The sequence below is a fragment of the Chinchilla lanigera genome, unplaced genomic scaffold (genome assembly GCF_000276665.1).
Source record: "Chinchilla lanigera isolate Chin_1 unplaced genomic scaffold, ChiLan1.0 scaffold00077, whole genome shotgun sequence".
Taxonomy (NCBI): domain Eukaryota; kingdom Metazoa; phylum Chordata; class Mammalia; order Rodentia; family Chinchillidae; genus Chinchilla; species Chinchilla lanigera.
In genome coordinates, this window is record NW_004955478.1 from 5218814 (window position 1) to 5242458 (window position 23645).

General features: G+C 37.9%; 1 protein-coding gene across 6 annotated transcripts in view; it reads right to left on the reverse strand.

The window, feature by feature from the left end:
• The window catches only part of Cep112 (centrosomal protein 112kDa), a 517700-nt gene that overhangs the window by 152889 nt on the left and 341166 nt on the right, over window positions 1–23645 (reverse strand). Inside the window, exon 23 of one of the 6 annotated variants that reach the window (XM_013503231.1) lies at window positions 9315–9719. The exons of the other annotated variants lie outside the window; for them this stretch is intronic. Within the exon in view, the coding sequence (XP_013358685.1) occupies window positions 9672–9719 (48 nt within the window). The 3' untranslated portion in view covers window positions 9315–9671. Of the gene's footprint in view, window positions 1–9314; window positions 9720–23645 lie in introns of those variants that run through there. 6 annotated transcript variants of the gene reach the window in all.

Consider the following 23645-nt stretch of genomic DNA (forward strand, 5'->3'; position numbering starts at 1 on the left):
AGCACTGCAGGCTGTCATATCTACATCCTAATTACACTTCATTATGATCCTATTTGGAATGGAGGTGTGGTCATAATCTTCATACAATTTGGGGGGTGTTTAAGTCTAATGTCAAATTGATTTGTTATAGCGTCAGTGTAAACCTAGATTTCATAAGAGGAAAAGTTAATGATAGCATAATAGAAGAGATATGAAAAAGATAAAACAAGGAAACACAATCCTAAGAAATAATTTTATAAAGCTTTTGTTTGCTGGCAGACATTTTTACAGGCTGCAGCACTTAAAAATGTTTCTCCAATAGAATTAGAATGAAGAAAGTAGAAGACATGACCCCAGGATGGAAAAAGAAAATAATGTCATTCGAACTTCTAGCCCTACCGAGTCAGAGCCATTCTCTTGTGGCCCAGTATTAAAGGCTACTTCATTGCTTCTGACAGACAGGCAACCCAGGAAATCACTGTTCCTTTTTTCTTGACTGGCACTGTGGCTTGAGCTCAGGGCCTTTGCACTGAGCTTTCCTCAACCCCTTTAATTTTGAGACAGGATCTTGCTAGGTTGCTGAATTGCCTGGGCTGGGCCCAAATATGTGATCCTGTTCCTCAGCCTCCAAGAGTGCTGGGCTTAGAAGCATGAGCCAGCACACTCCACCCCATTGTTCTGTCAGTTGTAGATACGACTGAGGGCATTTTTCTCAGAACAGGTATGAAGACAACAATTTATACAAAGCATATAATTTCTGCTAAGCACTTTTGCCGTAATCTCATTTCTACTGTGATTCTTCTCTGCAAACAGCGCAACCAGTTGAGATGAACTGTTCTAAATAAACAAACACCATCAATTTTGATAACCCCCAAAGAGTTTCTATGGTGACACAACAAAGAATAACCATCAATGTCTAAATAATCAAGGTTAGACGGTACGCTTCAAATGGCTTACTTTTACTGGTTTTAAATGCAGGAAAAAGCAAACAATTCAGCTCCAAGCAGTCAGCATTATCACAAACATATTTAACTAATTACGTGGTCTCCGCAAGCCCAAACAAAAGTAAAATGGAACATATTGTTTAATTGTGAAAACAATTAAAATACATAGATATCATTTGCACCGAGCCCACTTTTGGCATGTAATTATTTATCTAATTCAAGTCATGCAGTTAGGTGTTAGAATTGACTTCTCTGAACTAAATACGAATTGAAAAGTCATTTTAGGATTTGATCCTCATTCATTTTCAAGCAAATGTCCAAATTCGTTTCCAATTCACACAAGAACTGCAACAGCTTCACCTAAATCAGTTTTCTACAAGTTAAACATCCCTCTTACACTCAGATGTGATTGAGGCACTACTTTGATCTTTATTTCCAAATTTATTGCTCTGTGTAATCCATGACAAAATATAATGTGATTTACTATATCTCTGTCTGACAGCCCAGCAGCTGACAGAACTTAATAATTTAGCATAAGAAAAAAAACCTTCTGGCACCAAAATATACAGATCATAATGGGGGCTGTTTAGTATCAGTTTACAATGAAGCCTATACAAGCCAATCATAACAACTTCAAAACAATTCTTTTTTTCTCATGAATTTAATGAAGGAGATTGTTATTCCTGAAACATGCTTTGTAGCTGCAAGTAAGTAGTTCTGGAACATGTGGCTTTTGTTCTCATTAAAACAATGCGGGATTAGTCATATACTGATGTCCCTTTCCCAAAGTACTCTTTTTCTCTGTTTCATTTCAAGTAAGCAAAAGAACAACACATTGGAATCTACGAAGCTCTAAAAAGAATACATTTACACCATATTCTGATATATGAAAAGCATCCATTAGATGATTGGGATAGATATATATGTATATATATTATCTGTATATCTATGTATCAGAATTAAGTGAAATCAAGACATGTCTTCTGAGTTGCCAGCTGAAGTTCTCTGTAGTTGCCTATCCTTGAATGTGAGCCTGCACCCAGGGCAGAAAATGTCAGACCACATGGCTCTTAGATCTCTTTCAACTTGAAATGTCTAAGATCCTTGCAACAGCTTGGGGAGTTTTAGAACCTTTCTTAATGAGAGTATTGAAATGTCTGCTGTAGATATAAAATATACAAAATTAACAAAAGACAGTTCCTAAATTCAGTCTAATCTGGAGAAGACACACACAAAAACTGAGTAGCTTTTATCTTAGGAGAAAAGATGAAAAGTCAATGGGTTCAGAGTAGTGACAGCTGCCCTACCTCACACCAGACCAGTATGTCCAGTCCTCCTGGGAAGAAGAGGGTTTTTAGATAACTTAACCTGCTTCGTGTAGAGACCTAAATCACATTCATTTTCATTCCAAAAAGTTACTTGCTAAACTTCAAGTAGAAGATATTAGTGGAAATTAATAAACAGGCATTTATTGGACTCTTACTGCATACTTCAGATCAGTGTTTGGCAAATATCTGGGCAATGGAATTTCCTGCCCCAAGATGCCTATTGAGCAGGTCTTGGTTGAGGACCATATATTTATCTTCTTAACAATCTCTTCAAGTGATATGAGCCTCATTCAGGGCTTCAAAACTGTTCTAAAATATCATTCAATTCCTCTTGCGGTTTGTACTGTACTTTTAAATCCTTCACAGTGATTTGGTGCTAATGACAGTACTTAATATTAGTGACTTAATTTTCTGTGTTTTATAATCAAATAAGCAGAGAAATATAATTTTAATTTTTTCATATGAATTTTCTATTCTGGATGATTTTCTATTCTGGGTCTTTTTTCTTTAGCATTGAGGATTGAACCCAAGGCTTTTGCGCTAAGTTACATTTCTAGCGCTAAGCTACATCTACAGGCTCCATCCCTTCCCCTTATTTATTAAAATTTTTTAAAGTTCAATATCAGGCTCATTTGTTTATCAGACACGACCAAGAGTAAGAAAATAGAGTTAGTTTAGTGGTGAAATTGTTATTATTTTTATCTGTGCACAAAATCGGTTGAGAAACAGCAAGTTCCTACCAAGCTTGCGTTCTGAGCTGGGCACTAGTGGTTTTTAAAAATTTCACTGTATTAGTACATGTTCGCAACACATGGAGTTTCCATTCATCTTAGAGAGCAAGAGCATGTACAGATCTTGGTTCTTTTTCATCCCCTCCCTTCCCCACACAACTCCCTCCCTCCATCTCCGTATCTCCTTTCCCAATTATCGTTGTTCTTATCACTATGTTTAGTTCATGATGATGATAGTCAATGGTTATTCTTCACGGGTACTGGGTATATGTGCATCTCAAATCATTTTAGTCCCCTGTTCCTTCCCCCTCACCTCACCACTGGTCTCTTGGGCCACTCCCTTTTTGCAAAGGATTTATTTCCCTATTTCCTTCTATTGAAATCTTATTTTACTCTTTTTTTGTGTGTGTCTTTTTGAGACAGGGTCTCACTATGCAGTTCAGGATGGCCTTGAGTTCATTTTGTAGCCCAGGCTGTTCTTGAACTCACAAAGATCCTCCTGCCTCAGCCTCCCGAGTGCTGGGATTACAGGTCCGTATCACCACACCCGGCCTCTTATTTTATTCTTTATTTATATTTTGTCTTACTCAAATGAGAGATAACACACAGTATTTAAGCTTGTGCATCTGATTTCTTCACTTATTTTCCAGGTATATCCATTTTCCTACAATGGTTTGAGAATTTATCCTTCTTTATAGCTCAGTAGTATTCTACTATGTACAGATACCATATTTTCTTTATCCATTTGTCTGTCAATGGACACACATGTTGCTTCCAGAATTTAGCTATTATGAACTGTGCTGCTATAAAAATTGATATGTATGTATCACTGTAACACGATTTCCTTGGGAAGATACCCAAAAGGGGAATAGCTGGGTCAAACAGAATTTCTAATTTTGGTTCTTTGAGAAATTTCCATAATGGAAATAATAACTAGTTTATATTCCTACCAAAAATGCAGAAGTATTTCTTCTTGAATTCAGTCCCACCAATTTTGTATTTGATTTCTTGATGATTGCCATTCTTTCTGGTGTAAGGTGAAACCTTAGTGTTGCTTTAATTTGCATTTCTTTAATGGCCAGAGATGATGAAAATTTTTTCATGTTTATTGGCCATCTGTACTTCTGAGAAGCGTCTCTGCATTTCACTTGCCCATTTTCTGATTGGGTCTTTTATTTTAGGTGATCTAATTTTTTTTAGATCTTTATATATTCTAGATATTAGTCCTCTGAAAAATAGCTGTTAATTTTTTCCTATTCTGTAGGTTGTCTCTTCATTCTGCTGATTGTTTGCTTTGCTGTGGAGAAGCTTTTAAATTTGATATAGTCCCGTTTGTTGATTCTTCTCAAAAAGTTTTTGCCTATACCTATGACTTCAAGTGTATTACCTGCTAGGGGCTGGGGATTTAGCTCAGTGGCACAGTGCCTGCCTGGCAAGCACAAGGTCAAGAGTTCGATTCCTGGTATTGGAAACAAACAAACAAACAAACAAAAGTATATTACCTATTTTTTTCTTCCAGCAGGTTCACTGTTTCTGTTTTAATGTTTAGATCACGTATCCATTTTGACTTCAGTACATGTTGAGAGATATGGGCCTATGTTTAATCTGATGTGTACAGACAGCCAGTTTTCCCAGCACCAGTTGCTAAATAAACTATGCTTTTCGCCCCTTTGTCAAAGATCAAACAGCTGAAAGTGTCTGGGGATGTTCCTGTATCCTTTATTTTGGTCCACTGATCCACATGTCTTTTTTGGGGGGTGCCAATATCACACCATTTTTATTGCTGCTGCCTTGTAACACAACTTGAACTCCCATATTGTAATGCCTCCTGTTTTGCTCTTGTTGCCCTGGATTGCTTTTGTTATTCTCTAAAGTCGCTGCTGGTTCCATATGAATGTTAGGATTGCTTTCTTTAGATCTATGAGGACTGCTATGGGTCTTTTGATTGAGATTACATTAAATCTATGAATCACTTTTGGAAGCATGGCCATTTTGACAATAATGGTTCTGCCTATCCTGGAACTGGGGACATCTTTCCATTTTCTGATGTCCTTTTCAATCTTCTTTTACAGAATATTGTAGTTTTCATTCTACAGGCCTTCTGCTTCCATGGTTAATTCCTATGTCATTTTGGTATTGTTTTCCTAATTTCTTTCCCTTGTTGAGCTCATACTGGTATACACAATGCTACTGATGATTGTGTGTTCATTTTTGTACCCTGCTATATTGCTGAAATTGGTTATTAACTCTGTAAGTGTTTTGATGGAATTGATTGAGTCTTTTATGTATGGTATCATGTCATCTGCAAACAATTTGCCTTCTTCCTTTCCTATATGTATCCTTTTTATTTCTATCTCTGATTCCTGTAATGTTTTGAGTACTATGTTGAACAGAAGTGGTGATAGTGGGCATCCTCATCTTTTCCCTGAGTTTTAGAAGAAAAGCTTTCAGTCTTTTCCCCATTTAATGTGATCTTGGCCATTGGTTTTTCATAAATGGCTTTAATCAGATTCAGGTAAGGTCCTCTATACCTAGTCTCTTCAGGGTTTTTTTTTTTCAAGAAGGGGTTGGATTTTGTTTAAAGCTTTTTCTGCATTTACTGACATGATGGTGTGGTTTTGTCCTTGCTTCTGTTTATGTGCCGTGTCATATTTACTGATTTGCATATGTTGAATCATCTATGCAGCCCTACTTTGTCATAATGTATGATTCTTTTGATGATGTGTTGGATTTTATTTGCCAATATCTTATTGAGGTTCTTTTGCATCTGTATTCACTGAAGGGATTGGCCCACAGTTTTTTGTTTTTTTTTTTTAGTTGAGTCTTTGGTTTGGGGATCAGAGTGATGCTGGCTTCCAGAAATGAGTTTGGAAGCACTCCTTCCCTTTCAATTTCATTGCAGAGTTTGGAGAGTATTAGTGATATGATGTCCTTAAAGCAGTCCTGGGCTTTTATTAGTTGGTAGGTGTCAGCACATGGACAGTATTTTTTTTGGGTGACTATTACATGATAATCCCATCAATTTATGTGTCCTGTATTAGATTCATTTATTTCTTTGCAAACCCTCACTACAGCAGTAGGTTTTTGTTACTGCCTCAATTTCATTGCTTGTTATTGGATTGTTCAAATTTTTTTATGTCCTCTTGATTTAGTTTTGGAATCTGTGTCTAGGAATCTGTTTCAAGATTTTCCAAATTTGTTGGAATACAGTTTTTTATAGTAGTTATTATCTTCTTGATTTCAAATGTCTGTTATAATTTCACCCTTTTCATTCCTAATTGCATTCATGTGAGTCTTCTGTCTTTGTAAGTTTGGCTATGGGTTGATCTATTTTGTTTATTCTTTTAGAGAATAAACAAAAGCTCTTTGATTTGTTGATTGTTTTTAGTCTTAATTTCATTAATGTCTGCTCTGATCTTTATTGTTTCTCATTCTTAATTTCATTTTGGGCTTAAAGTATCTTGAGGTTTCTCATTAGGTTATTTGATCTCACTCTTTTTCTAATATAAGCATTAATTACAATAAGCTTCTATCTTGAGACTGCTTTTGTTGTGTTTCATAGGTTCCAGTGTATGGTACTGGTCGTATTTGCTTCCAGAAACTGTTTAATTTCTTCAGTGACTCACTGGGTAGTCTGGAATGTGTTATTAATCTTCCAGGTGTTTCTACATTTTTGAGAAAGTTCTGTGTGCTGTAGAGAAGAATCTGTACTTTGTTATAGTAGAATAGAACACTGTAAATTTGTTTTAAGTTCATATATTCAGGGTATGGTTCAGCTTGCTATTTCTTTGTTTAGGTGATTGTTTTGTGAAAGTGGGGTATTAAGGTAAGCCACTATGATTGTGTGTCTGTTTAATATTTTGTGTCTAGCAGAATTTGCTTTATGAAGATAGATGCTCCAGTATTTGGTGCTGATGTATCTACAAATGTTATCTCTTCTAGCTGAGTTATTTCCTTGACTAGTATGCAGTGACCTTCTTTGCCTCTTCTGATCAGTTCTAGCCTGAAATTTACTTCGTAAGTAAAATTGCTACCCCTGTTTGTTTTCAGAGCCCTGGTGCATGAAATATTGTTTGCTATCTTTTAATTTTTTGTCTATGAATATCTTTGAGTCTTTGACTATCTTTTAGATAAGTTTTTTGAATACAACAGGCTGTTGGATTCTGTTTTTTGATCCAATCTGCCAATCTGAATCTTAAATGGGAAGCTGAAGCCATTAACATTGAGAATTAGTGAGAGTTGTTGATTAATCCGTCATTGCTCTTTCCCTACTGACTCTTTTTTCTTTTCCTTTTTTATCTATTTGGCTTACTTGATGTATTCATCGCATGTGCATTTTTGGCTTTGTTGGCTTTATGGTATCTAGGATATTCTTGAGTATTTTCTGAAGTGCTGGTTCAGTATTCACAAATCTCCTGGCTTGTTCATTTTTATGAAATGTCCTATTTCTGCATCTATTCTGAAAGAGAGTTTTGCCAAATATGTTAATCTGAGTTGGAAGTTGTTTGTTTTTATCACTTGAAATACTTTATCCCAAGCTCTTCTGGCCTTGAAGTCTGGGTTGAGAAGTTTTCTATAATTCGAATGGGTTTATCTTTACATATGATTTTTACTTTTCTCTGACAGCTTTTAAAATTGTTTTTGTGTTGCACATCTGGCACTTTAATTATAATGTGTCGTGGGGGCTTGTTCTACCGTCACAGGTGGTGTTCTGTAAGCCTTGCTTACTTGTATGTTGAACCCTTCTCGTACTTGGGAGTTTTTCTATTATGATTTTGGTAAAAACATTTATTATTCAATGTGGGTTATCTTCTAGTTTCTCTCTAACTCCAACTAGCTTGGTTGCTCTTTTTGGTGTCATCTAGTGGCTGCTAGATGGATTTTTCTTGTTCTCTTAGTGTTTTTAAGTGTTCTCTCAGGATTTCGTTGTTATTTACTGTGTGTATTCTGATACCTGGTGATAGTCTCTAAACCTGGCTCACTTGTTACTGCTATCTTGATGGTTTCTTATCTATTCAAAGTTTATTGGTTTGCAATGTGGCAGCATAAAATACCGGCTGATCTCTGAGGTGCTCATTTATTCATACCATTTGCAAGTTAAGTTTATGAATGTCCTCATCAAAATGCCTTGCTCTTTCTGTATACTTATCTCAGTGTCAGCGTAGTTTTGACCTGGCTCATGTTCCCAGCATAGAAATACCATTTGCGTAGGAGAAAGTTCAGAGGCTTCCTACCACGAACTTGAATAGTTTCAGAAGAAAGGAACAGCCAGTTCAAGAAAAGCTCACTGATCTTTTTCACTGCATCTATTTAAGTTTGAAGAGGATTCAGCCATCTTTTAAGTCCACCTAATAGCTTTGCTCCTGTGCTTTAGGGTCAGTCTTCTTTATTACCCTGTCATAAAAATCTTTTGCCTTATGCACATGTTGAAAACAATATAGTTCTTGACCCTGAGAATCCAGTGGAAGAAACTTTGATATAGACAACCAAGGTGGTTTTGGTGGTAAGGGAAGCTGCATATGGGTCTGAGGACATCTTATGCCCCTGGCTAAGGGGAGAAATACAGGGAAATGCTTACAGGACACTTGTCCAGCGCCTCTGGATATGATTGGGTGGTGTTAGTGTGGACCTTCACAGATATGACCTGGCTAGTTCAATAGAACCACAAGGAGTTCCATTCTGGAATCTGTCTAGTTTCTCAGGATTCTGTTTTTCAAAACAATGCTCTTAGCTTTCTATATATTGAAATATTTAGAAACTATTCAGATTTTAACCTTTATCAATGGAGAGTCACCCCCTACCTCCTCTCCATGACACTGACTGCAAAAGATGAAGCTTATATGCATAACTTTGTATTAAATGTGTGGTTTTGTTTGTTTGTTTTTTGGAAAGGCTGGCTGGCCCGACAGCTTCTAAGATTATACAAGCTCCTCTTCTGATGCTATCCATGAAGTAGCAGCTAACTTGCTGAATTCACCACACATAACAATCTGGTCCCTGGCCTCGTAGGTCTAGAAATTCAATGACAAAGGTTACCTTTGTGGGTTATTTTAAAAGATAGATTCACACAGACTAAATCATGATACACCTAGGGTCTAAAGGGCATTCTCTGTTATCCCATCTTCTATTCATTATTAAATTTCACTTACATTTGCACATAACCTTGCTTATATTCTAAACCAGCGTCTTGACATACTTAATGCATGTCATTTGTCATAGGCATGCATATCTAGTAGTATAATCTCCAAAGACAACTTGGAAAAATTCCAAGAATTTTTACTGTCTCTTGTTTGGGAGGTTATAATTAATTGTGTTAGAATCTAAAGCTACTGAAATCCTTAAAGCGCTCTTCTTAGGAAATACATGACTGTGGTTTTCAATTCACCAAACACTAAGTTCAAATAAAATTCTACCTGCAAATATATTATAAACCAGAATTTGTTTTAGAGGGCTTAGCCTTTATTAACAACCATACACCTGCTGAATATTAACAAAACCAAACCAAAACAAAATAAAAATATGACCAAAATAATTTACTTGCCAAAGAAGCAGAAATTGTTTTAAAATCCTTGACTGCCCAAAGGAGTCTATTTTAGGATAAAAACACACTCAGAAGCTGTTCTTGCCCACTGATGATTCTCCAGTATGAGTTTCCTTTTAGTTTGGGTTGAAATTATGAGAGAATGTTTTCAATGTATGATTTCTGACATAAGGCTTGTTCTCCTCTGAAACACAACCTGTGGGTGCCAACAAAAGATCCTTGTGAATATTTAAAAGTTAAAAAAAATTTCCCCCTTGACAGCTTAGACAAAAAGCTTCCTAGGAGCTAGGAATGTGAGCTGGCACCAATTCCTTCTTCGTACTCAGACATACTACATTACTGGTTATATCCAGGTAATTTTTTGTCTGTCTTGTAATCAGCTCTAACTTCAAGGCTAACAATTCGGGTTTTAGACTAAATCAAGGAATATCGGCCAAGAAATCTGGATTTTATTCTGGATGCAGTAGGATATGTTAGAGGTGTGTGAGCAGCAGTAAAATGACTAGACTTATAGTTGCTCACATGACTCTCTAGGACTGTGGAGAAACTAAATGAACTACATTTTAAATTTTTTACATATCCTCTTTTCTACTACCCATGTCTTACAAATTCCATGACACTCACACAGACACACTCACAAAGGGATTGTTCTACAGTAATTCTTGTCTAAAGATCTTTAGTTTTTGTGTATTTTTCAGACTACAGTAGGGACAAATGTATTGACAGACCTGGATAACTCTGGGTGCATTTTCTATATTCCTTAGAATATAGACATGAAATTATCTCCAAGTTCCCTTGCCTTTTCTTTCTTCTTAAAAATTTATTTTCTGATTCCACCTTTTCTTTCATAGCTCATTCTCTATATCCTTTTTTATAAATGGAAATAAAACTGATTTAGCATGATATTCACCCTTAAGAATATAAAACTCTAAGTGGGTTTTAGTATATTCACAGTTGTACAACTATCACCGTTGTCTGATTTAGAATTTTTTTCTCTATTCCACGCAAACCATGTGCCTTCAGTCATCATTCTCCGTATTTCTCCCGACTCCTGGCCCCAGAAAACTTGCAATATACTTTCCACCTCTAAGACCTTGTCTTTTCAGAACATCTCATGTAAAGGGATGGTGTAATAAGTGGCGTTTTGTAACTAGTTTATGTCGGTTCCATACTTTCAAGGCTTATCCATCTTGTAGCATATATAAGTCTTTCATTCCTTTTTATATTTAAATTATATTTCATTGTATGGATATACCAATCACATTTTGTTTACTCATCAAAACATGGGCATTTGGGTTGTTTCCAACTGTCACTATTACAAACAATGCTGCTACGAATACAAATATGAAGTTTTTGTGTAGACACATTTTCAGTTCTGTTGGGATACACATATGAGTTAAATTGCTGGGTCGTACAGTGATTCCATGATTGACTTTTTCAGGAACAGTCAAACTTTTTTTCAAGGTAGCTGCACTATTTTATATATTCTCACTATCTAAGGATATAGGTTCTATGTAGGTTTTCTACATTTTTTCCAAACACTGTTGCTCTACTTTTTTCATTATAATCATCCCAGTGGATGTGAATTAGAATCTTACTGTGGTTTAACTGCTAATACTGAGTATCTTTTGGAAAGTTAATTGGCCATTATTACATCTTCTTGGAGAAAAGTCTATTCAAATCTGTAGCTCATTTTTAAATCTTATCATATGCCTTTTTCATTGTTGCAGAAGTTCATTACACATCAGACTTTTATCAGACAATTCTCCTATTCTGTGGGTCGTTTTCATTCTCTTGATGGTTCTGTGTTCGTTTTTTTTTTGTTTTTTGTTTTTTTTGTTTTTTTTTTTTGTTTTTTCTCCGGTACCGGGAACCGAACTCACGACCTTGTGCTTGCCAGGCAGGTGCTTTGCCGCTGAGCTAAATACCCAGCCCCGGTTCTGTGTTCTTTGAAGCACAAGTATTTTAAATTTTGATGAAGTCTAGTATTTTTTATTTTCTCTTTTATTGCTAGTGCAATTATTGTCATATCTAGGAAATCACTGTTTTATCCAACATTATAAAGATTTTCTGGTATGTTGTCTTTTAGGAATCGTCTCATTTTAGTTCTTGCACTTGACTCTAGCAGACTGCTACGGACAGATTTTTATCAGTTTTTTTGTTTGTTTTTTTTGTTTTTTTGTTTTTTCTCCGGTACTGGGAACCGAACTCACGACCTTGCACTTGCCAGGCAGGCGCTTTTGCCGCTGAGCTAAATCCCCAGCCCTTTTATCAGTTTTTAATGAGAATTTTTTATTCATTTTTAGGGATGATTTTTCTGCATATAGAATTCTTGGTTAATAATCTTTTTCTTTAAAGACTTGAGTACTTAGTTCCACTGCCTTCTGATTTTCATGGTATCTGGTGAAAAATCAACTGTTCATCTCTCCCTTATTCCCACAGAAATAGTACTTTGGACATATTTAAAATACTGTAGCTTAATGATTTGACCAGTAAGTTCAACAACTGTAGCTTCTTAGGTGAAGTTTCTATTGAATTCATTTTACCTGCCCACAGGCCATACTTTATTCCTTTCTTTTTTGTTTTTGGTACTGGAATTTGAACTCAGGACCTTGTGCTTGCCAGACAGGCACTGTGCCACTGAGCTGTGTCACTGGCCCCATACTTTGTTTCTTTACATGTGTCATAACTGTTTTGCTGAAAACTGGACATTTTGAAGATTATAATGTAGCTACTCTGGAAATTAAAGATTCTTTTCCCTCCCTGGGATTAGATGTTGCTCCTGGGAATTTTTTGCTTTATTGTTGTTTATTTACTATTCTGAAAATCTACATTGCTATGTGTGGTCCCTGAAGGCTCTGCTTGGGTAGTTAGTGGCCAGCTAATAACTGGGTCTGGTTCTTAAGTGTTAGGCATTCATCACAGTTGCCTAGTACTTTATACAGAAATGTTTTATCTGTACAGCAGATGATACTTTCTCATGATAGCCACGCCAATGCATATCCCTTTCTACATGCTCTTCTTAGTATCTGGTGTCAACACTTCTGCATCAGGGTTGGAGTCAAGAAGTTCTTATCACTTGAGGCTGGAGAGAACTTTGTAACTGCCTTAAACAAAAGAGTAGCAGAAATAACATTGCTTTATTTCTAAGCCTAGGTAGCCTGCCTTTCTGTCCTAAGACATGATCGCTGGGAATACTGAACTAATATGGGAGGCAGCTAACAATCCTGTTACAGGACAGACCACCGAGAGAAAGAGAGAGAGAAATACTATGGGGAGTCCTAGATGCTTGTGTCTCTTTTGTCCAAGTTCCAGGAATGTAAGTGAAGAAGACTTCAAGACAATCTTTGCTCCAGCTACTCACTACGATACTGTAGCACACCCCAAGTGAAAATCACTCAAACAGCTCCCAAATTCCAAAATCACAGGAATTATTAGGAATTAACAGTTACTTGAAACCACTATGTATTTGTGGTAATTTTTCAATACAATATTAGCCAAATGGAACAATCAATGAAAGAAGACTATGGCAGAGACAGATCTTGGTATTTGTATCATATACCCCTTTCTTTACATAAACTAATTGATAAGATGTTTAGTAAACTTAAAGAGGGTTTTAATAAACAAAGGATTTTACTAATAAAATGTTTGATGGGCTTGAAGATAAAGCAAACAATAAATTGAGTTAATTAGGATAATACAAGATACGAATGACCAGTTTGATAAAGAATTAGAAGTTATGAAAGGAAAACAAACAGAAATACAATATATGAACAATTCAATAGAAAATGTGGATAGCAGTTGACCCATGTGAGGTCAGAGTGTCAGAAATTGAAGACAAAGTGAATGTAGTAGATCATAAGCTCTATGGCACACACTAAACATGAGAAGACATCATGGAAGCCAGTTCTAATAGCTTCTAGGTGACAGAAAATACCAGAATTATAGGAATAAAAAATTTAAAAGATGACTCAGAAGATATAAAAATTTTATTTACTAAAATCATTGCAGGAAACTTTCCAAATCTAGGGAAATATTTCAGTCAAATACAAGAGCCAGCCCTGTCTTTCCTGCCACCACTGGCCACCTTGTGTGCACCATGCACCCATGCAAGAAAGGAGAAGAGAGGCTCCACCTGCCAACCCTCCCCACCCCCACTGGTTACCATTGAATGGTCTGCGTGGGAGTAGAGGAGAGTGGCCAAAATACCAAATCCTAGCTGGCTCTGTTCCATAGTTCTCCTCAGCAAAGGGTAGCAGAGGTGACAACCAAAACACCAATCTGGTTGAGGACAAGACCTACACCCAAGAGCAGAGTTTCACTCCAGGACTGAAGTGTTACCCTACTGCAGAGACTGTGTGAGAGACAGCTTTAACAGACAGGCTTGGAGAGGGTGACAGCTAGACAGAGATCTCCTGAGATCCCCCGAGAAGCTCAAGCTCAAGGCAGGAAGTTCACAGAGCCTGAATTCTGTGGTGGGAGGCCAGGCGTGGTAGGTGTAACCTTCAGAAGGGGTGAATCTGAACGAGATGGCACTTAGCCTGCTTCAGCTCTTGCACCGCTGCCTACATCCGGCAGAAACTACTAGTCTGATCTACTATAGGTCAATATCTGGATTGCCTAAGTGTCTATACCACTAGTGGTGAACCTATGACATGTGTTGTTTTTCTTTTAAGACAAAAGATATTAATGTATGAGTTTTTTTTTTTTTTTCTACACTAAAACCTCAGTATTCAGGTTTAGATGCAGTGTTGGCACTTTGCAATAAATAAATGGGTTCTGAGACGCAGTTTGGGCACTTGTCTCAAAAGATTCCCATCACTGGAATATACTAAAATCATAGACCTCTTTATTTTGGTTAAAGTGGTTCATGAATGGTTTTCAGGGTTTGCCAGTGACCAGTTTATATTTGACGCTATTTGTTATATTTAACACTAGTTGTTACTATCAATTGATTTTCTGTGTATGTGAATATCTGGATGCCCAGGGGTCATGAACAATACTGTGGCCAGTTCCTGAAGAGTGGGGTGATGGGCCAGAGAAGCTGCAAATCCCTGCACAGAAAGCAAACAAACAAAACAACAATTACAACAACGATCAAATTAAACAAACAGAAATGTGAGAAGAAAAGGCAACAACATACCTCCAAACACTCCCAACTTGCTCCAAGCCAATGCAAGGGGCACTGAGCAGTAGCAGTCAGGTAGGAGAAATAAAATAGATATGTATAGGAAAAGATGAAGTTGAAGAATGATTATTTACAGAAGTCATGATCCTCTACTTATAAGACCTAAAAAATTCCACAAGAGATTCCTAGAATAAACAAATTCAGCAATGTGGCAGGATACAAAATAAACACAAAAATCAACAGCATTCTTATACACTAATAATGAGCTCACTGAGAAAGAAATTAGGATAACAATACCATTTGCGATAGGATCAAGAAAAATTAAATACATAGGAATTAAACTAATCAAGGAAGTGCAAGATCTCTACAATGCAAATTGTATCACTCTAAAAAAAGAAATTAAGGAGGATTTCAGAAAATGGAAAGACAGCCCCTGTTCCTAGACATGCAGAACCAATCTTGTCCAAATGGCCATACAATGCAGTCTCAATAATACCAATACCATTTCTCATGGATCTAGAGAAAATAATCCTAAAATTCATGTGGAACCAGAAGACACCAAGAATAGCTAAATGAACTCTGGATAACAAAAGCAGTGCATGGGCATCACAATCCATGTGGATCTATGGAACAGAACAGAGGAAGAAGAAACAACTTTAGGCACATTCCGCTCCTTAATCTCTGAGAAAGGGGGCAAAAATACAAACTGGAGGAAAGATGGTCTCTTTAATAAATGATGCTGGGAAAACTGGATATCCACATGCAGAAAACTGACTGTAGACCCTATATCTCACCATGCATGAAACTAAGATCAAATTGGATCAAGATATAAATGTTAACACAGAAACAACCTGCTATAAGGTAGGTAAAACTCTACTAATTTTGAATTTTTATGCGAAAGTTTAATACTTAAGAGATAATCATTGTGGATTATTTAATATATTCCAAATGCAGAGAAAAAAAATGATTCTGTATTCATTTATTTATTTATTTTTCTCTTTTTGAGACAGGGTCTCACTGTGAAGTCCAGACTGGCCTTGAGCTCACTTTATAGCCCAGGCTGGTCTCAAACTCGCAAGGATCCTCCTGCCTCAGCCTCCCAAGTGCTGGGGTTACAGTCGTGCGCCACTATGTCTGATATGATTCTGTTTTTAATACACATTTAACTTAAAGCTTAGAGCAGATGCTTATTTAGCATAGCAAGAACAAATTCAATATTAAACTAAGTTTCATGCAGAAGAAATTGCCAACTTTCAGGAATCTCCCCACAAGTTTTAAAAAAGAGTTATGATTATTATGCTGTAATTTCTAAAAGTGTGTTTTGTCTTGTTTAACTAGTCAAAGATATGTTAAACTAAACACAAGAGAGCTTCATAACTTGATTTACAAATATAAAAGAAAAGGTCTCTGAATTATTAAAATGAGATTTGCAATATATGCTTCTCATGACATTGTTTTGTATTCAAACCCAGGCATAAATATGCACTCTACCACTGACTTGCACTCAGTCCCAAAGCTTCATCATTTTAAACACATTTCTGATATTTCACCACTTCAAATAGAGGTGAATGAATGTAATTATTCACTTAATACACACTGATGGAATACTGTACCAACTACCAAATTTCCCCTAGAAGGAAGTTCAGGAAAAATGCCTGCAATTCACATTTTTTTTTTAGCACAGTGAATATAATTATCCACTAAGCATATTTCTCATGACATAATTAAAAAAATCCCTCATCTGAGTTCTAATTTCAGGCATATACATTCTGAGCTGAATGAGAAAAGCACTGGTACTTTGCACATTATTTTCAATGTATTTGTATGCAGAATATATAATTATTTTCAAAAGTGGATAACTTTTAAAAGTGAATGAAATACTAAGAATCACACTGAAAAACAGGCATCAAGCTGGGACCTATCGTCATCCTAAACATGAATCATATCTATGAAGAGAATGCTATTAACAATACGCTAGTAACAGAATGATACTACTACGTATCATGCTAGGTGAGCTGCATAGTCTAGCAAAGGATAAATCCTATACGAGTAATCCATATAGTGTCAGGAAATCACAGAGGTCCTCATGCACATCATCACTGTAATGTGTTTTTTGTTGTTTTAATATCTCTACTACTTCCACAATACCTCTTTTGCCCCAAAAGTCAGAGTTCCAGTAACTCCGGTGTGTATTAGAAGCTGCATTTAGGCTCTTGCCCTTGCTATTAGTTATACAAACATCAGTTCAAAAAATGAAGGCAGCTGTCCTCAGCATAAATTAACAGCTGAAAGACAAGGGAGGAGATAGAAAACTATAAAAAGGAGAAAAAACTAGACTGACCATGGGGAACATTTTTATTAGAGGGCATCTTTTATGTGGCACCAAAACATTCACCGTGATGCCTTGTGATGGTGTCTTTAGCGCTTTCTGTTTAAAAGAGTAGGATTAACATGAAGAGCATTGCATTGGTCAGTTTTCCCATGGCGGGGACAAATACCCAATGCCTGCAACATAAAGGAGGAAAGGTTTAATTTGGTTTATGGTTTCAGAGAATTCATTCCACAGGTGGCTGGCACCAAGGGAGGAATACCATGGCAGAAGGGTGGCGGGACAAAACAGATTATGTCATTGTGCTCAGGGAGTAGAGGAAAAGTACAGCATCAAAGGGAAAGGAGCGAGGGGCCAGGTATCATGCCCACAGTCACACCGGAATGATCCACTCTCACACAACCAGAAGCGGGCTTTAATAACCCTACAGGCACTTTTCAGGCCAGTGAAACTGACAATACAGTTAAACTATCACAAGTATGTTAGAAAAAAGTCCCTCAAAGCAGTAAGCTTTGGCACGTAACAGGGCTTACATTTTGGTTATGTGGACACCGACACGTGGAATATTTTATTCCTGGAAAACATCTGATAAATTGCATGTCTTTTTATTAGGCTTGAAGTGATCACTCGCAAATTCCTCTAACCAGTGCTTCGTTGAACAAAATAATCTGAATTAACCTATCTACAATATTGGAGAATCTGACCACAGAATCTCTCAATCTTCTACATAAAATCAAAATTAAAAAGAAAAAGCTTTGTATGGGAGCAGTACAATTCCCTTTGTCACTTTGGTTGCCCTGTTTCAAATGTTTACCAACTATACATTATTTTTAACATTTTAAATTGCATTTTTGATACAAAAGCAGAAAAAGTGGTTTTTTTTCTTTCATTCTACTTCAAGGAGCTAGAAGTATCTGCATTAATACTACTGTTTGGTGAGCTTAAGGCCCCAGAATTATTCTTTTTAAAAACTTTTTAATTTCAATGGGAAAAAACATTAAAGATCCATTAGCTCACTTATTCAACAAATTTGAACTGGGTGCCTACTATATGTCAACCACTATTCTAAGCACAAGAGAACAGTGAAAAATGAGTAAATAAGCAATAATAATAATAAATACATAAAAACTGAGAAATGCGTGGACTAAAAAGGTAGAATAAATATCCGACATGGTTAGGGGATAGTCTCAAACTTAAGCACTGAAAAGATGGTCACTGGGGATCTGAGGGGGAAATGCAGACAAAGAGGAGAAGTGAGTTTAAACATTTTTGGGAGGAACAAGCTTGGCCTAGGAATACATGACAGAAAGCCACATGCCAGAACTATGCACCTGAGCGGGAGGAGGATAGGAGGTAGGCTGAGGAGTGGGGCAGGGGCCAGATCACACGGCACCAGGAGGTCAAAGGGGATTTCTACTTTGTTCTAACAGTAATTAGATGACATTTAACAGCTTGATGTTCCAGTTAATTTTCATTGTCAGCCTGAACAGATTAAGAGAGTTCTGGAGAGGTGACACGATCAGGGGATTACTGTGCTCATCAGTGGATTAATCTATAGCTGAATGTACTGTTCTTGTGTTAGTACTGGGGACTGAACTGTTAGGATGTGAGTCTTAGCTGAGGATGCAGGTCCCTGGAAGTGTGCTTTGGGGGGATTTCTCTTTCTAAGGCTCTTCCCATGTGCTCTCTTTTCCAGCTGCCCTGAGCTATGAAGTTCTGCTCCACTACATCCTCTGTCATGCTGTTTCTGCCTTGGAACCTCTAAAAACAAGCTCCACCTTAAACTTCTCCTCCTGTAGATTGTGGATGTCAGGCACTTTCATCCCAGTAAGGGGACAGCTGACTCATACAGAATGTTTTTAAGTGGGGGAATTACATGATCTCATCTATTTCTAAAAAGATCTGGAAGCTGTGCAAATAAATTGTTGGGAAGAACAGATGTAAAAATAGGTATACCACGTGGGAACTATCATAACAGTTCAGTCAAGAGTCCATAGTGTTTTAGATTACAGGGATAGTGGCAGACAGGACAAGAAGTGGTCTGATGCGGGATACAGTTCGAAGACAGATGATTTGGAGCAGGACTTTAGGATAGGAAGAACTTGGGAGTGAAAGACAGAAACGAGTCCAGGATGACTCAGTAGTATTTACTGATTTGGAAGAGGAGGAATCAACAGTTCTGTCTCAGAAAAGCTGTCTATAGGAGGGCATATTGCAGTATCAGGACAGATGCTTAGGATGAGATTAGATATAAAAGTCTAGAGCACAGGGAGGAAAACAGAACTAGAAATACAAACTGGACATCATCAGCATGCGGATGGCACTTACAACTGTGGAAATGGATACTGTAAGTTAAGAGGTGAGTAAAGAATCCTTGTATGTGTACGGAGATAACATGAAGCCAGTAAAAGAGGTAGAGCAGGAGCAGCTGGCCCATTGGAGAGACCTCTAGAGAGTACTATGTGCCTCCTCACTGATAATGTGATTGGTGTCTACCACAGAGGGACTCATCAATGGTATTAGAGTATTGAGATGTCCACTGAGATGAAAAGGAGCCAAGACAGCATTTAGTTTAGAGATCATCTGCTGATGAGACAAATGTTTCAGCCTGCTGAAGTGACTGAAAGAGCTTCATTCCATGGATACAAGAGAGGATTTTAGACAGTAGAGGAAGTAAGTAAAGAGTGCATGTAGACCCTGGTTATAAAGATAAATGGGACGGTTCAGCGAGGGAAAGGTTGGAATCGCAGCCTGGCATTTATTGATAGTTGAACTGCCATTCTTCTATTCTTTTTTTTTTTTTTAATTTTAAAGATAAAAGGAGGGAAACATTAACAGACATACAACATTTTACAACATATCACAAGCACAATACAGACAATACAGAGTTACAAACAAAGTGGTAGGGAATTAACAATGGTGGTTGTATTACATATTGATATCTTCAAAGTGGCTTCTCATGAAAACAGATATAGACATGCAATACTGGTCAACCAAAGACTCATTGACAGTTTCTTTCAGCATAGAAATAGAAGACAGAAGAACCACCATGTTAACTATCCTGTATATACATACATACAAAATTTCTCCTTCTTTCCCTTCTCTTTTCCCACATCCCAGAAGCCCTTTACTCTTCAGTGGTTTCCTATCATTTCACAGTGTCTATCATACCTCCGAGTTTAAATTAACTCTTTCAAGTTTTACACTAGTGACACAATGCGGTGCTTGCACATGTATGTTTGATTTATTTCACTTATGAGTATGGTCTCTAGTTGTGACCATTTAAATATAAAGGCCTCGAGTTTATCTTTCTTTATAGCTGAGTAATATTCCATTATATAAAAGTACCACAATTTTCTTATCCAATCCTCAGTGGATGGACATTTGGGTTGCTTCCACATTTTAGCAATTACAAATTGTGCTGCTATGAACATAGGTGCACATATATCACTGTGATATGATGTTTTTAGATCTTCTGGGAAAATACCCAGCAGGGGGATAGCTGGGTTGTGCCATTCTTCTATTCTGCAACCCATCTTTTACGCATATTCCTACCTCCTTGCAGGTAGGTGAGGATCCCTGTCTAGTTCTGGTTATTGAGCTATGAGTGAAGTAGGTGTCATTTTCAGCCAATCCACAAAGGATTGAATATGAAATCTTCACACCCTCTCTTCTCCAGTGTGACCACTCTGATTGTCAACTGGATTGGATAAAAAAAACCTGGCTAATTAATGAAGCACACTTCTGGGCATGTCTGTGAGGTTATCTCCAGAGATGACTGACATGCAGGGTAGCAAGCTAAGGAGGGACAACCTATCCCAACTGCGGATGGTATTGTCCAATAGACTTGCAGCCCGATGGAAGAAAGGGGCAGAAGGGAGGATGGGGAAGTTGGCTCACTTGTGAAAAGGCCCATTCTGCTTTGCTGCTGCCATCACTGGTAGACATCACAGTCCAGCTTCTTTAGGTTTTAAAGGCAGACTCATTCCAGTGACTGTCCAAGAAGATTCTGGACCTTCAGTCTGGGACTAGCACAATGTGCTTTGTCCTCCTTAGTTTGTATCTTAAGCTTTTTGAACTGATGCTGATTCCAGAAAACCCAAAACACCATCCAGTAAGTTTATGGGCATATGAAGGTCAAGTAATTGATGGAGCTTTGGCCAAGGTCTGAACCAGTGGGCCCAGTGGGTCTCTGAATCCATCCTGCAGCCGTTGGCCCGGTTCCAGAATGCATAACTGGATATACTTAGTACATGGCAGAAATCCCTACATTGGTTCCCTAGCCTACGGAGTGAGGACTATTATGGTGGGAAAGGCCAAATGGGGGCCATCGGAGTTGCTTCTACTTGGGGAAGTGGTAAATCAAAAACAATACAGCATCTCTAGAGGGACAGCAGAAATTAGTGCCACACCAAGGACTTAAAAAAATACAAGAGTGGTGCTTACTATGATATCCCCATTTAACTCTGCTTATATGGCCTGTGCAGAAGATGGATCTGGGACAATGGCCATGGATTTATGTAAACTTAATCAGGTGGTAGCATCAGTTGCGGCTGCTACACTAGGTGTGGTTTCTTTGCTTGAACACATCTGGTACACAGTATGCGCTATCAATTTGGTACATAACTGTACCTTCTCCTCCATACCTATTATTAAGGCCAACCAAAAGCAATTTGATTTCAACTGGCAAGGCCAGAAATACACCGCACGGCCTTCCTCAGCAACTCTCCAGTCCCGTGTCTCAACTTAGTTCACAGGGATCTTCATTTTTCTCTTCCACAAGATATCAATACTGTTCCGCTATGCTGATGACCTGCTGATTGGACCAGGTGAGCAAGAGGTAGCAAGGATTCTGCACTTCTTGGTAAACTGTCTGAGTGTCATGGGATGGGACACAAATCTAATTCAAACTCAAACTTTTCTATTTCAGGGAAGTTGCTAGGACTCTAGTGTTGTGGAGCATGCAGAGATAGCTCTTCTGAACCATGTAAATTGTTCCCTGTGGTCCCTCCTACAGCCAAGAAAAAGGAATAAGGGGCTTAGAGGGCCTATTTGCATTTTGGAAACAACACATTCCTCACATAGGTGTGTTCCTCTAGCCCATGCACTGACTGACCTGGAAAGCTGCTAGCTTGGAATTGGGCCCAGAACGAGAGAAGGCTCTACAACAGGTTCAGGCTGCTGCGCAGGCTGCTTCTACCACACGAGCCACTCCATCCAGAGGATCCCATGGTACTCGGGGTGTCAGCGGCAGAGAGGAATGCCGCCTGGAGCCCCTGGCAGGATCCCTGGGGTGGATCATTACTAGAGCCCTTCAGGTTTTGGAGCACAGCTGAACTGAGTTATCAAGAGAGGGTCTGTTCAGTTATGCCCCTCAACCATGATATTTCTGCCTTGGAGCCAAGTGATCATGGGCTAAAACCTCTGAAACCATGAATGAAATTAAACCTCTCTTCCATGACGTTATGGGTGTTGGGTATTTTGTCCCCAGCAATGGGAAAACTAACCATCACATACAGCCAAGGATGACCAGTGACACTAAAATAAGGGAATCTTTCTGTTGACCAATACTAGAAGTTAGTAGCATCTAGTTTAGACCTACAAAAATAGCACTAGCTTATAGTTTCACTGAATCCTTTCTGAGTTAAGCCAGTAAAGTTTGGGATAGAGTTGGGTTGGGCTGATAAATACTCTCTATTGTTTGTTTCCACTTTTCCAACGAAATTGAGAGCCTTATCTCAGAATAGGAATAAAAAGCCAATTTTGTGGGTCTGAGAAGAAAAAAGACATACAAAATTTTTTAGATAGTGGGAAAGTGAATTAACTACTGCAGGGCTGAGGATCCATTTTAGCTTTTGGCCTGTACTGAGAGCATTTATATGAGTCTGTCTTCCTGAGTCATGTGAAGTTATTTAAATATAGTTGCCGGGTACATGAACATTTGATTTCACCTAGGTTGGAAAGCTGTCAGTAAAGAAGGCAGGGCAAAAGAGGGGCAAGGGCGTGCAGTGTAGTTTAAGAGAGTAATTATAGTGATGCACTGTAGTGTCTAAGCAGGGAAGGCAGTTAACGAAAAGTGAAAAAGATGGTATCAATGGTTTGGATACCCCATACGGTAAAAAACGGTCAGAGTGAAGGTGTTAAACTGAGGCAGAAAGATGGGAAGTAGGGTTGGCCAGAGAGAGTGAAACACCTAAATCCAAGATTTGAAGGTGGTAGGTTACTGGAACTGTCAAGGACTCTAAGGTCATACCCATGAACAGGTGGCTGAGGTAAGGGAAAGACAACTGAGAAGCCAGTGAGTTGTAATGATTCTCACTAGTGATCAACCAACCCACATAGTGTCATCTTGTCTATGGCCAGTTGAGATTTGAGATAGGACATGCATTGCTCTTTCTGTACCAGACTGATCATATATGAGTTATGGCCATGAAAGGATAAGCCCTGTGAATGAAGTCGTTTATGGAACGATATCTAAATTTCACAACAAGAGAGTTAAATGAAAAAAAAATTTAGTTGTCATTTTAAGAATCCATTTTCTGCTTAGAACTGAAAGTTAAATGAAGAGCCATGCATTTTTCTACAATTGTATTGATCAACCTTTAATCACTGCAACACAATACCCAACATCTACAACTTAAAGTGGGAGAGGTTGGTTTGGCTCA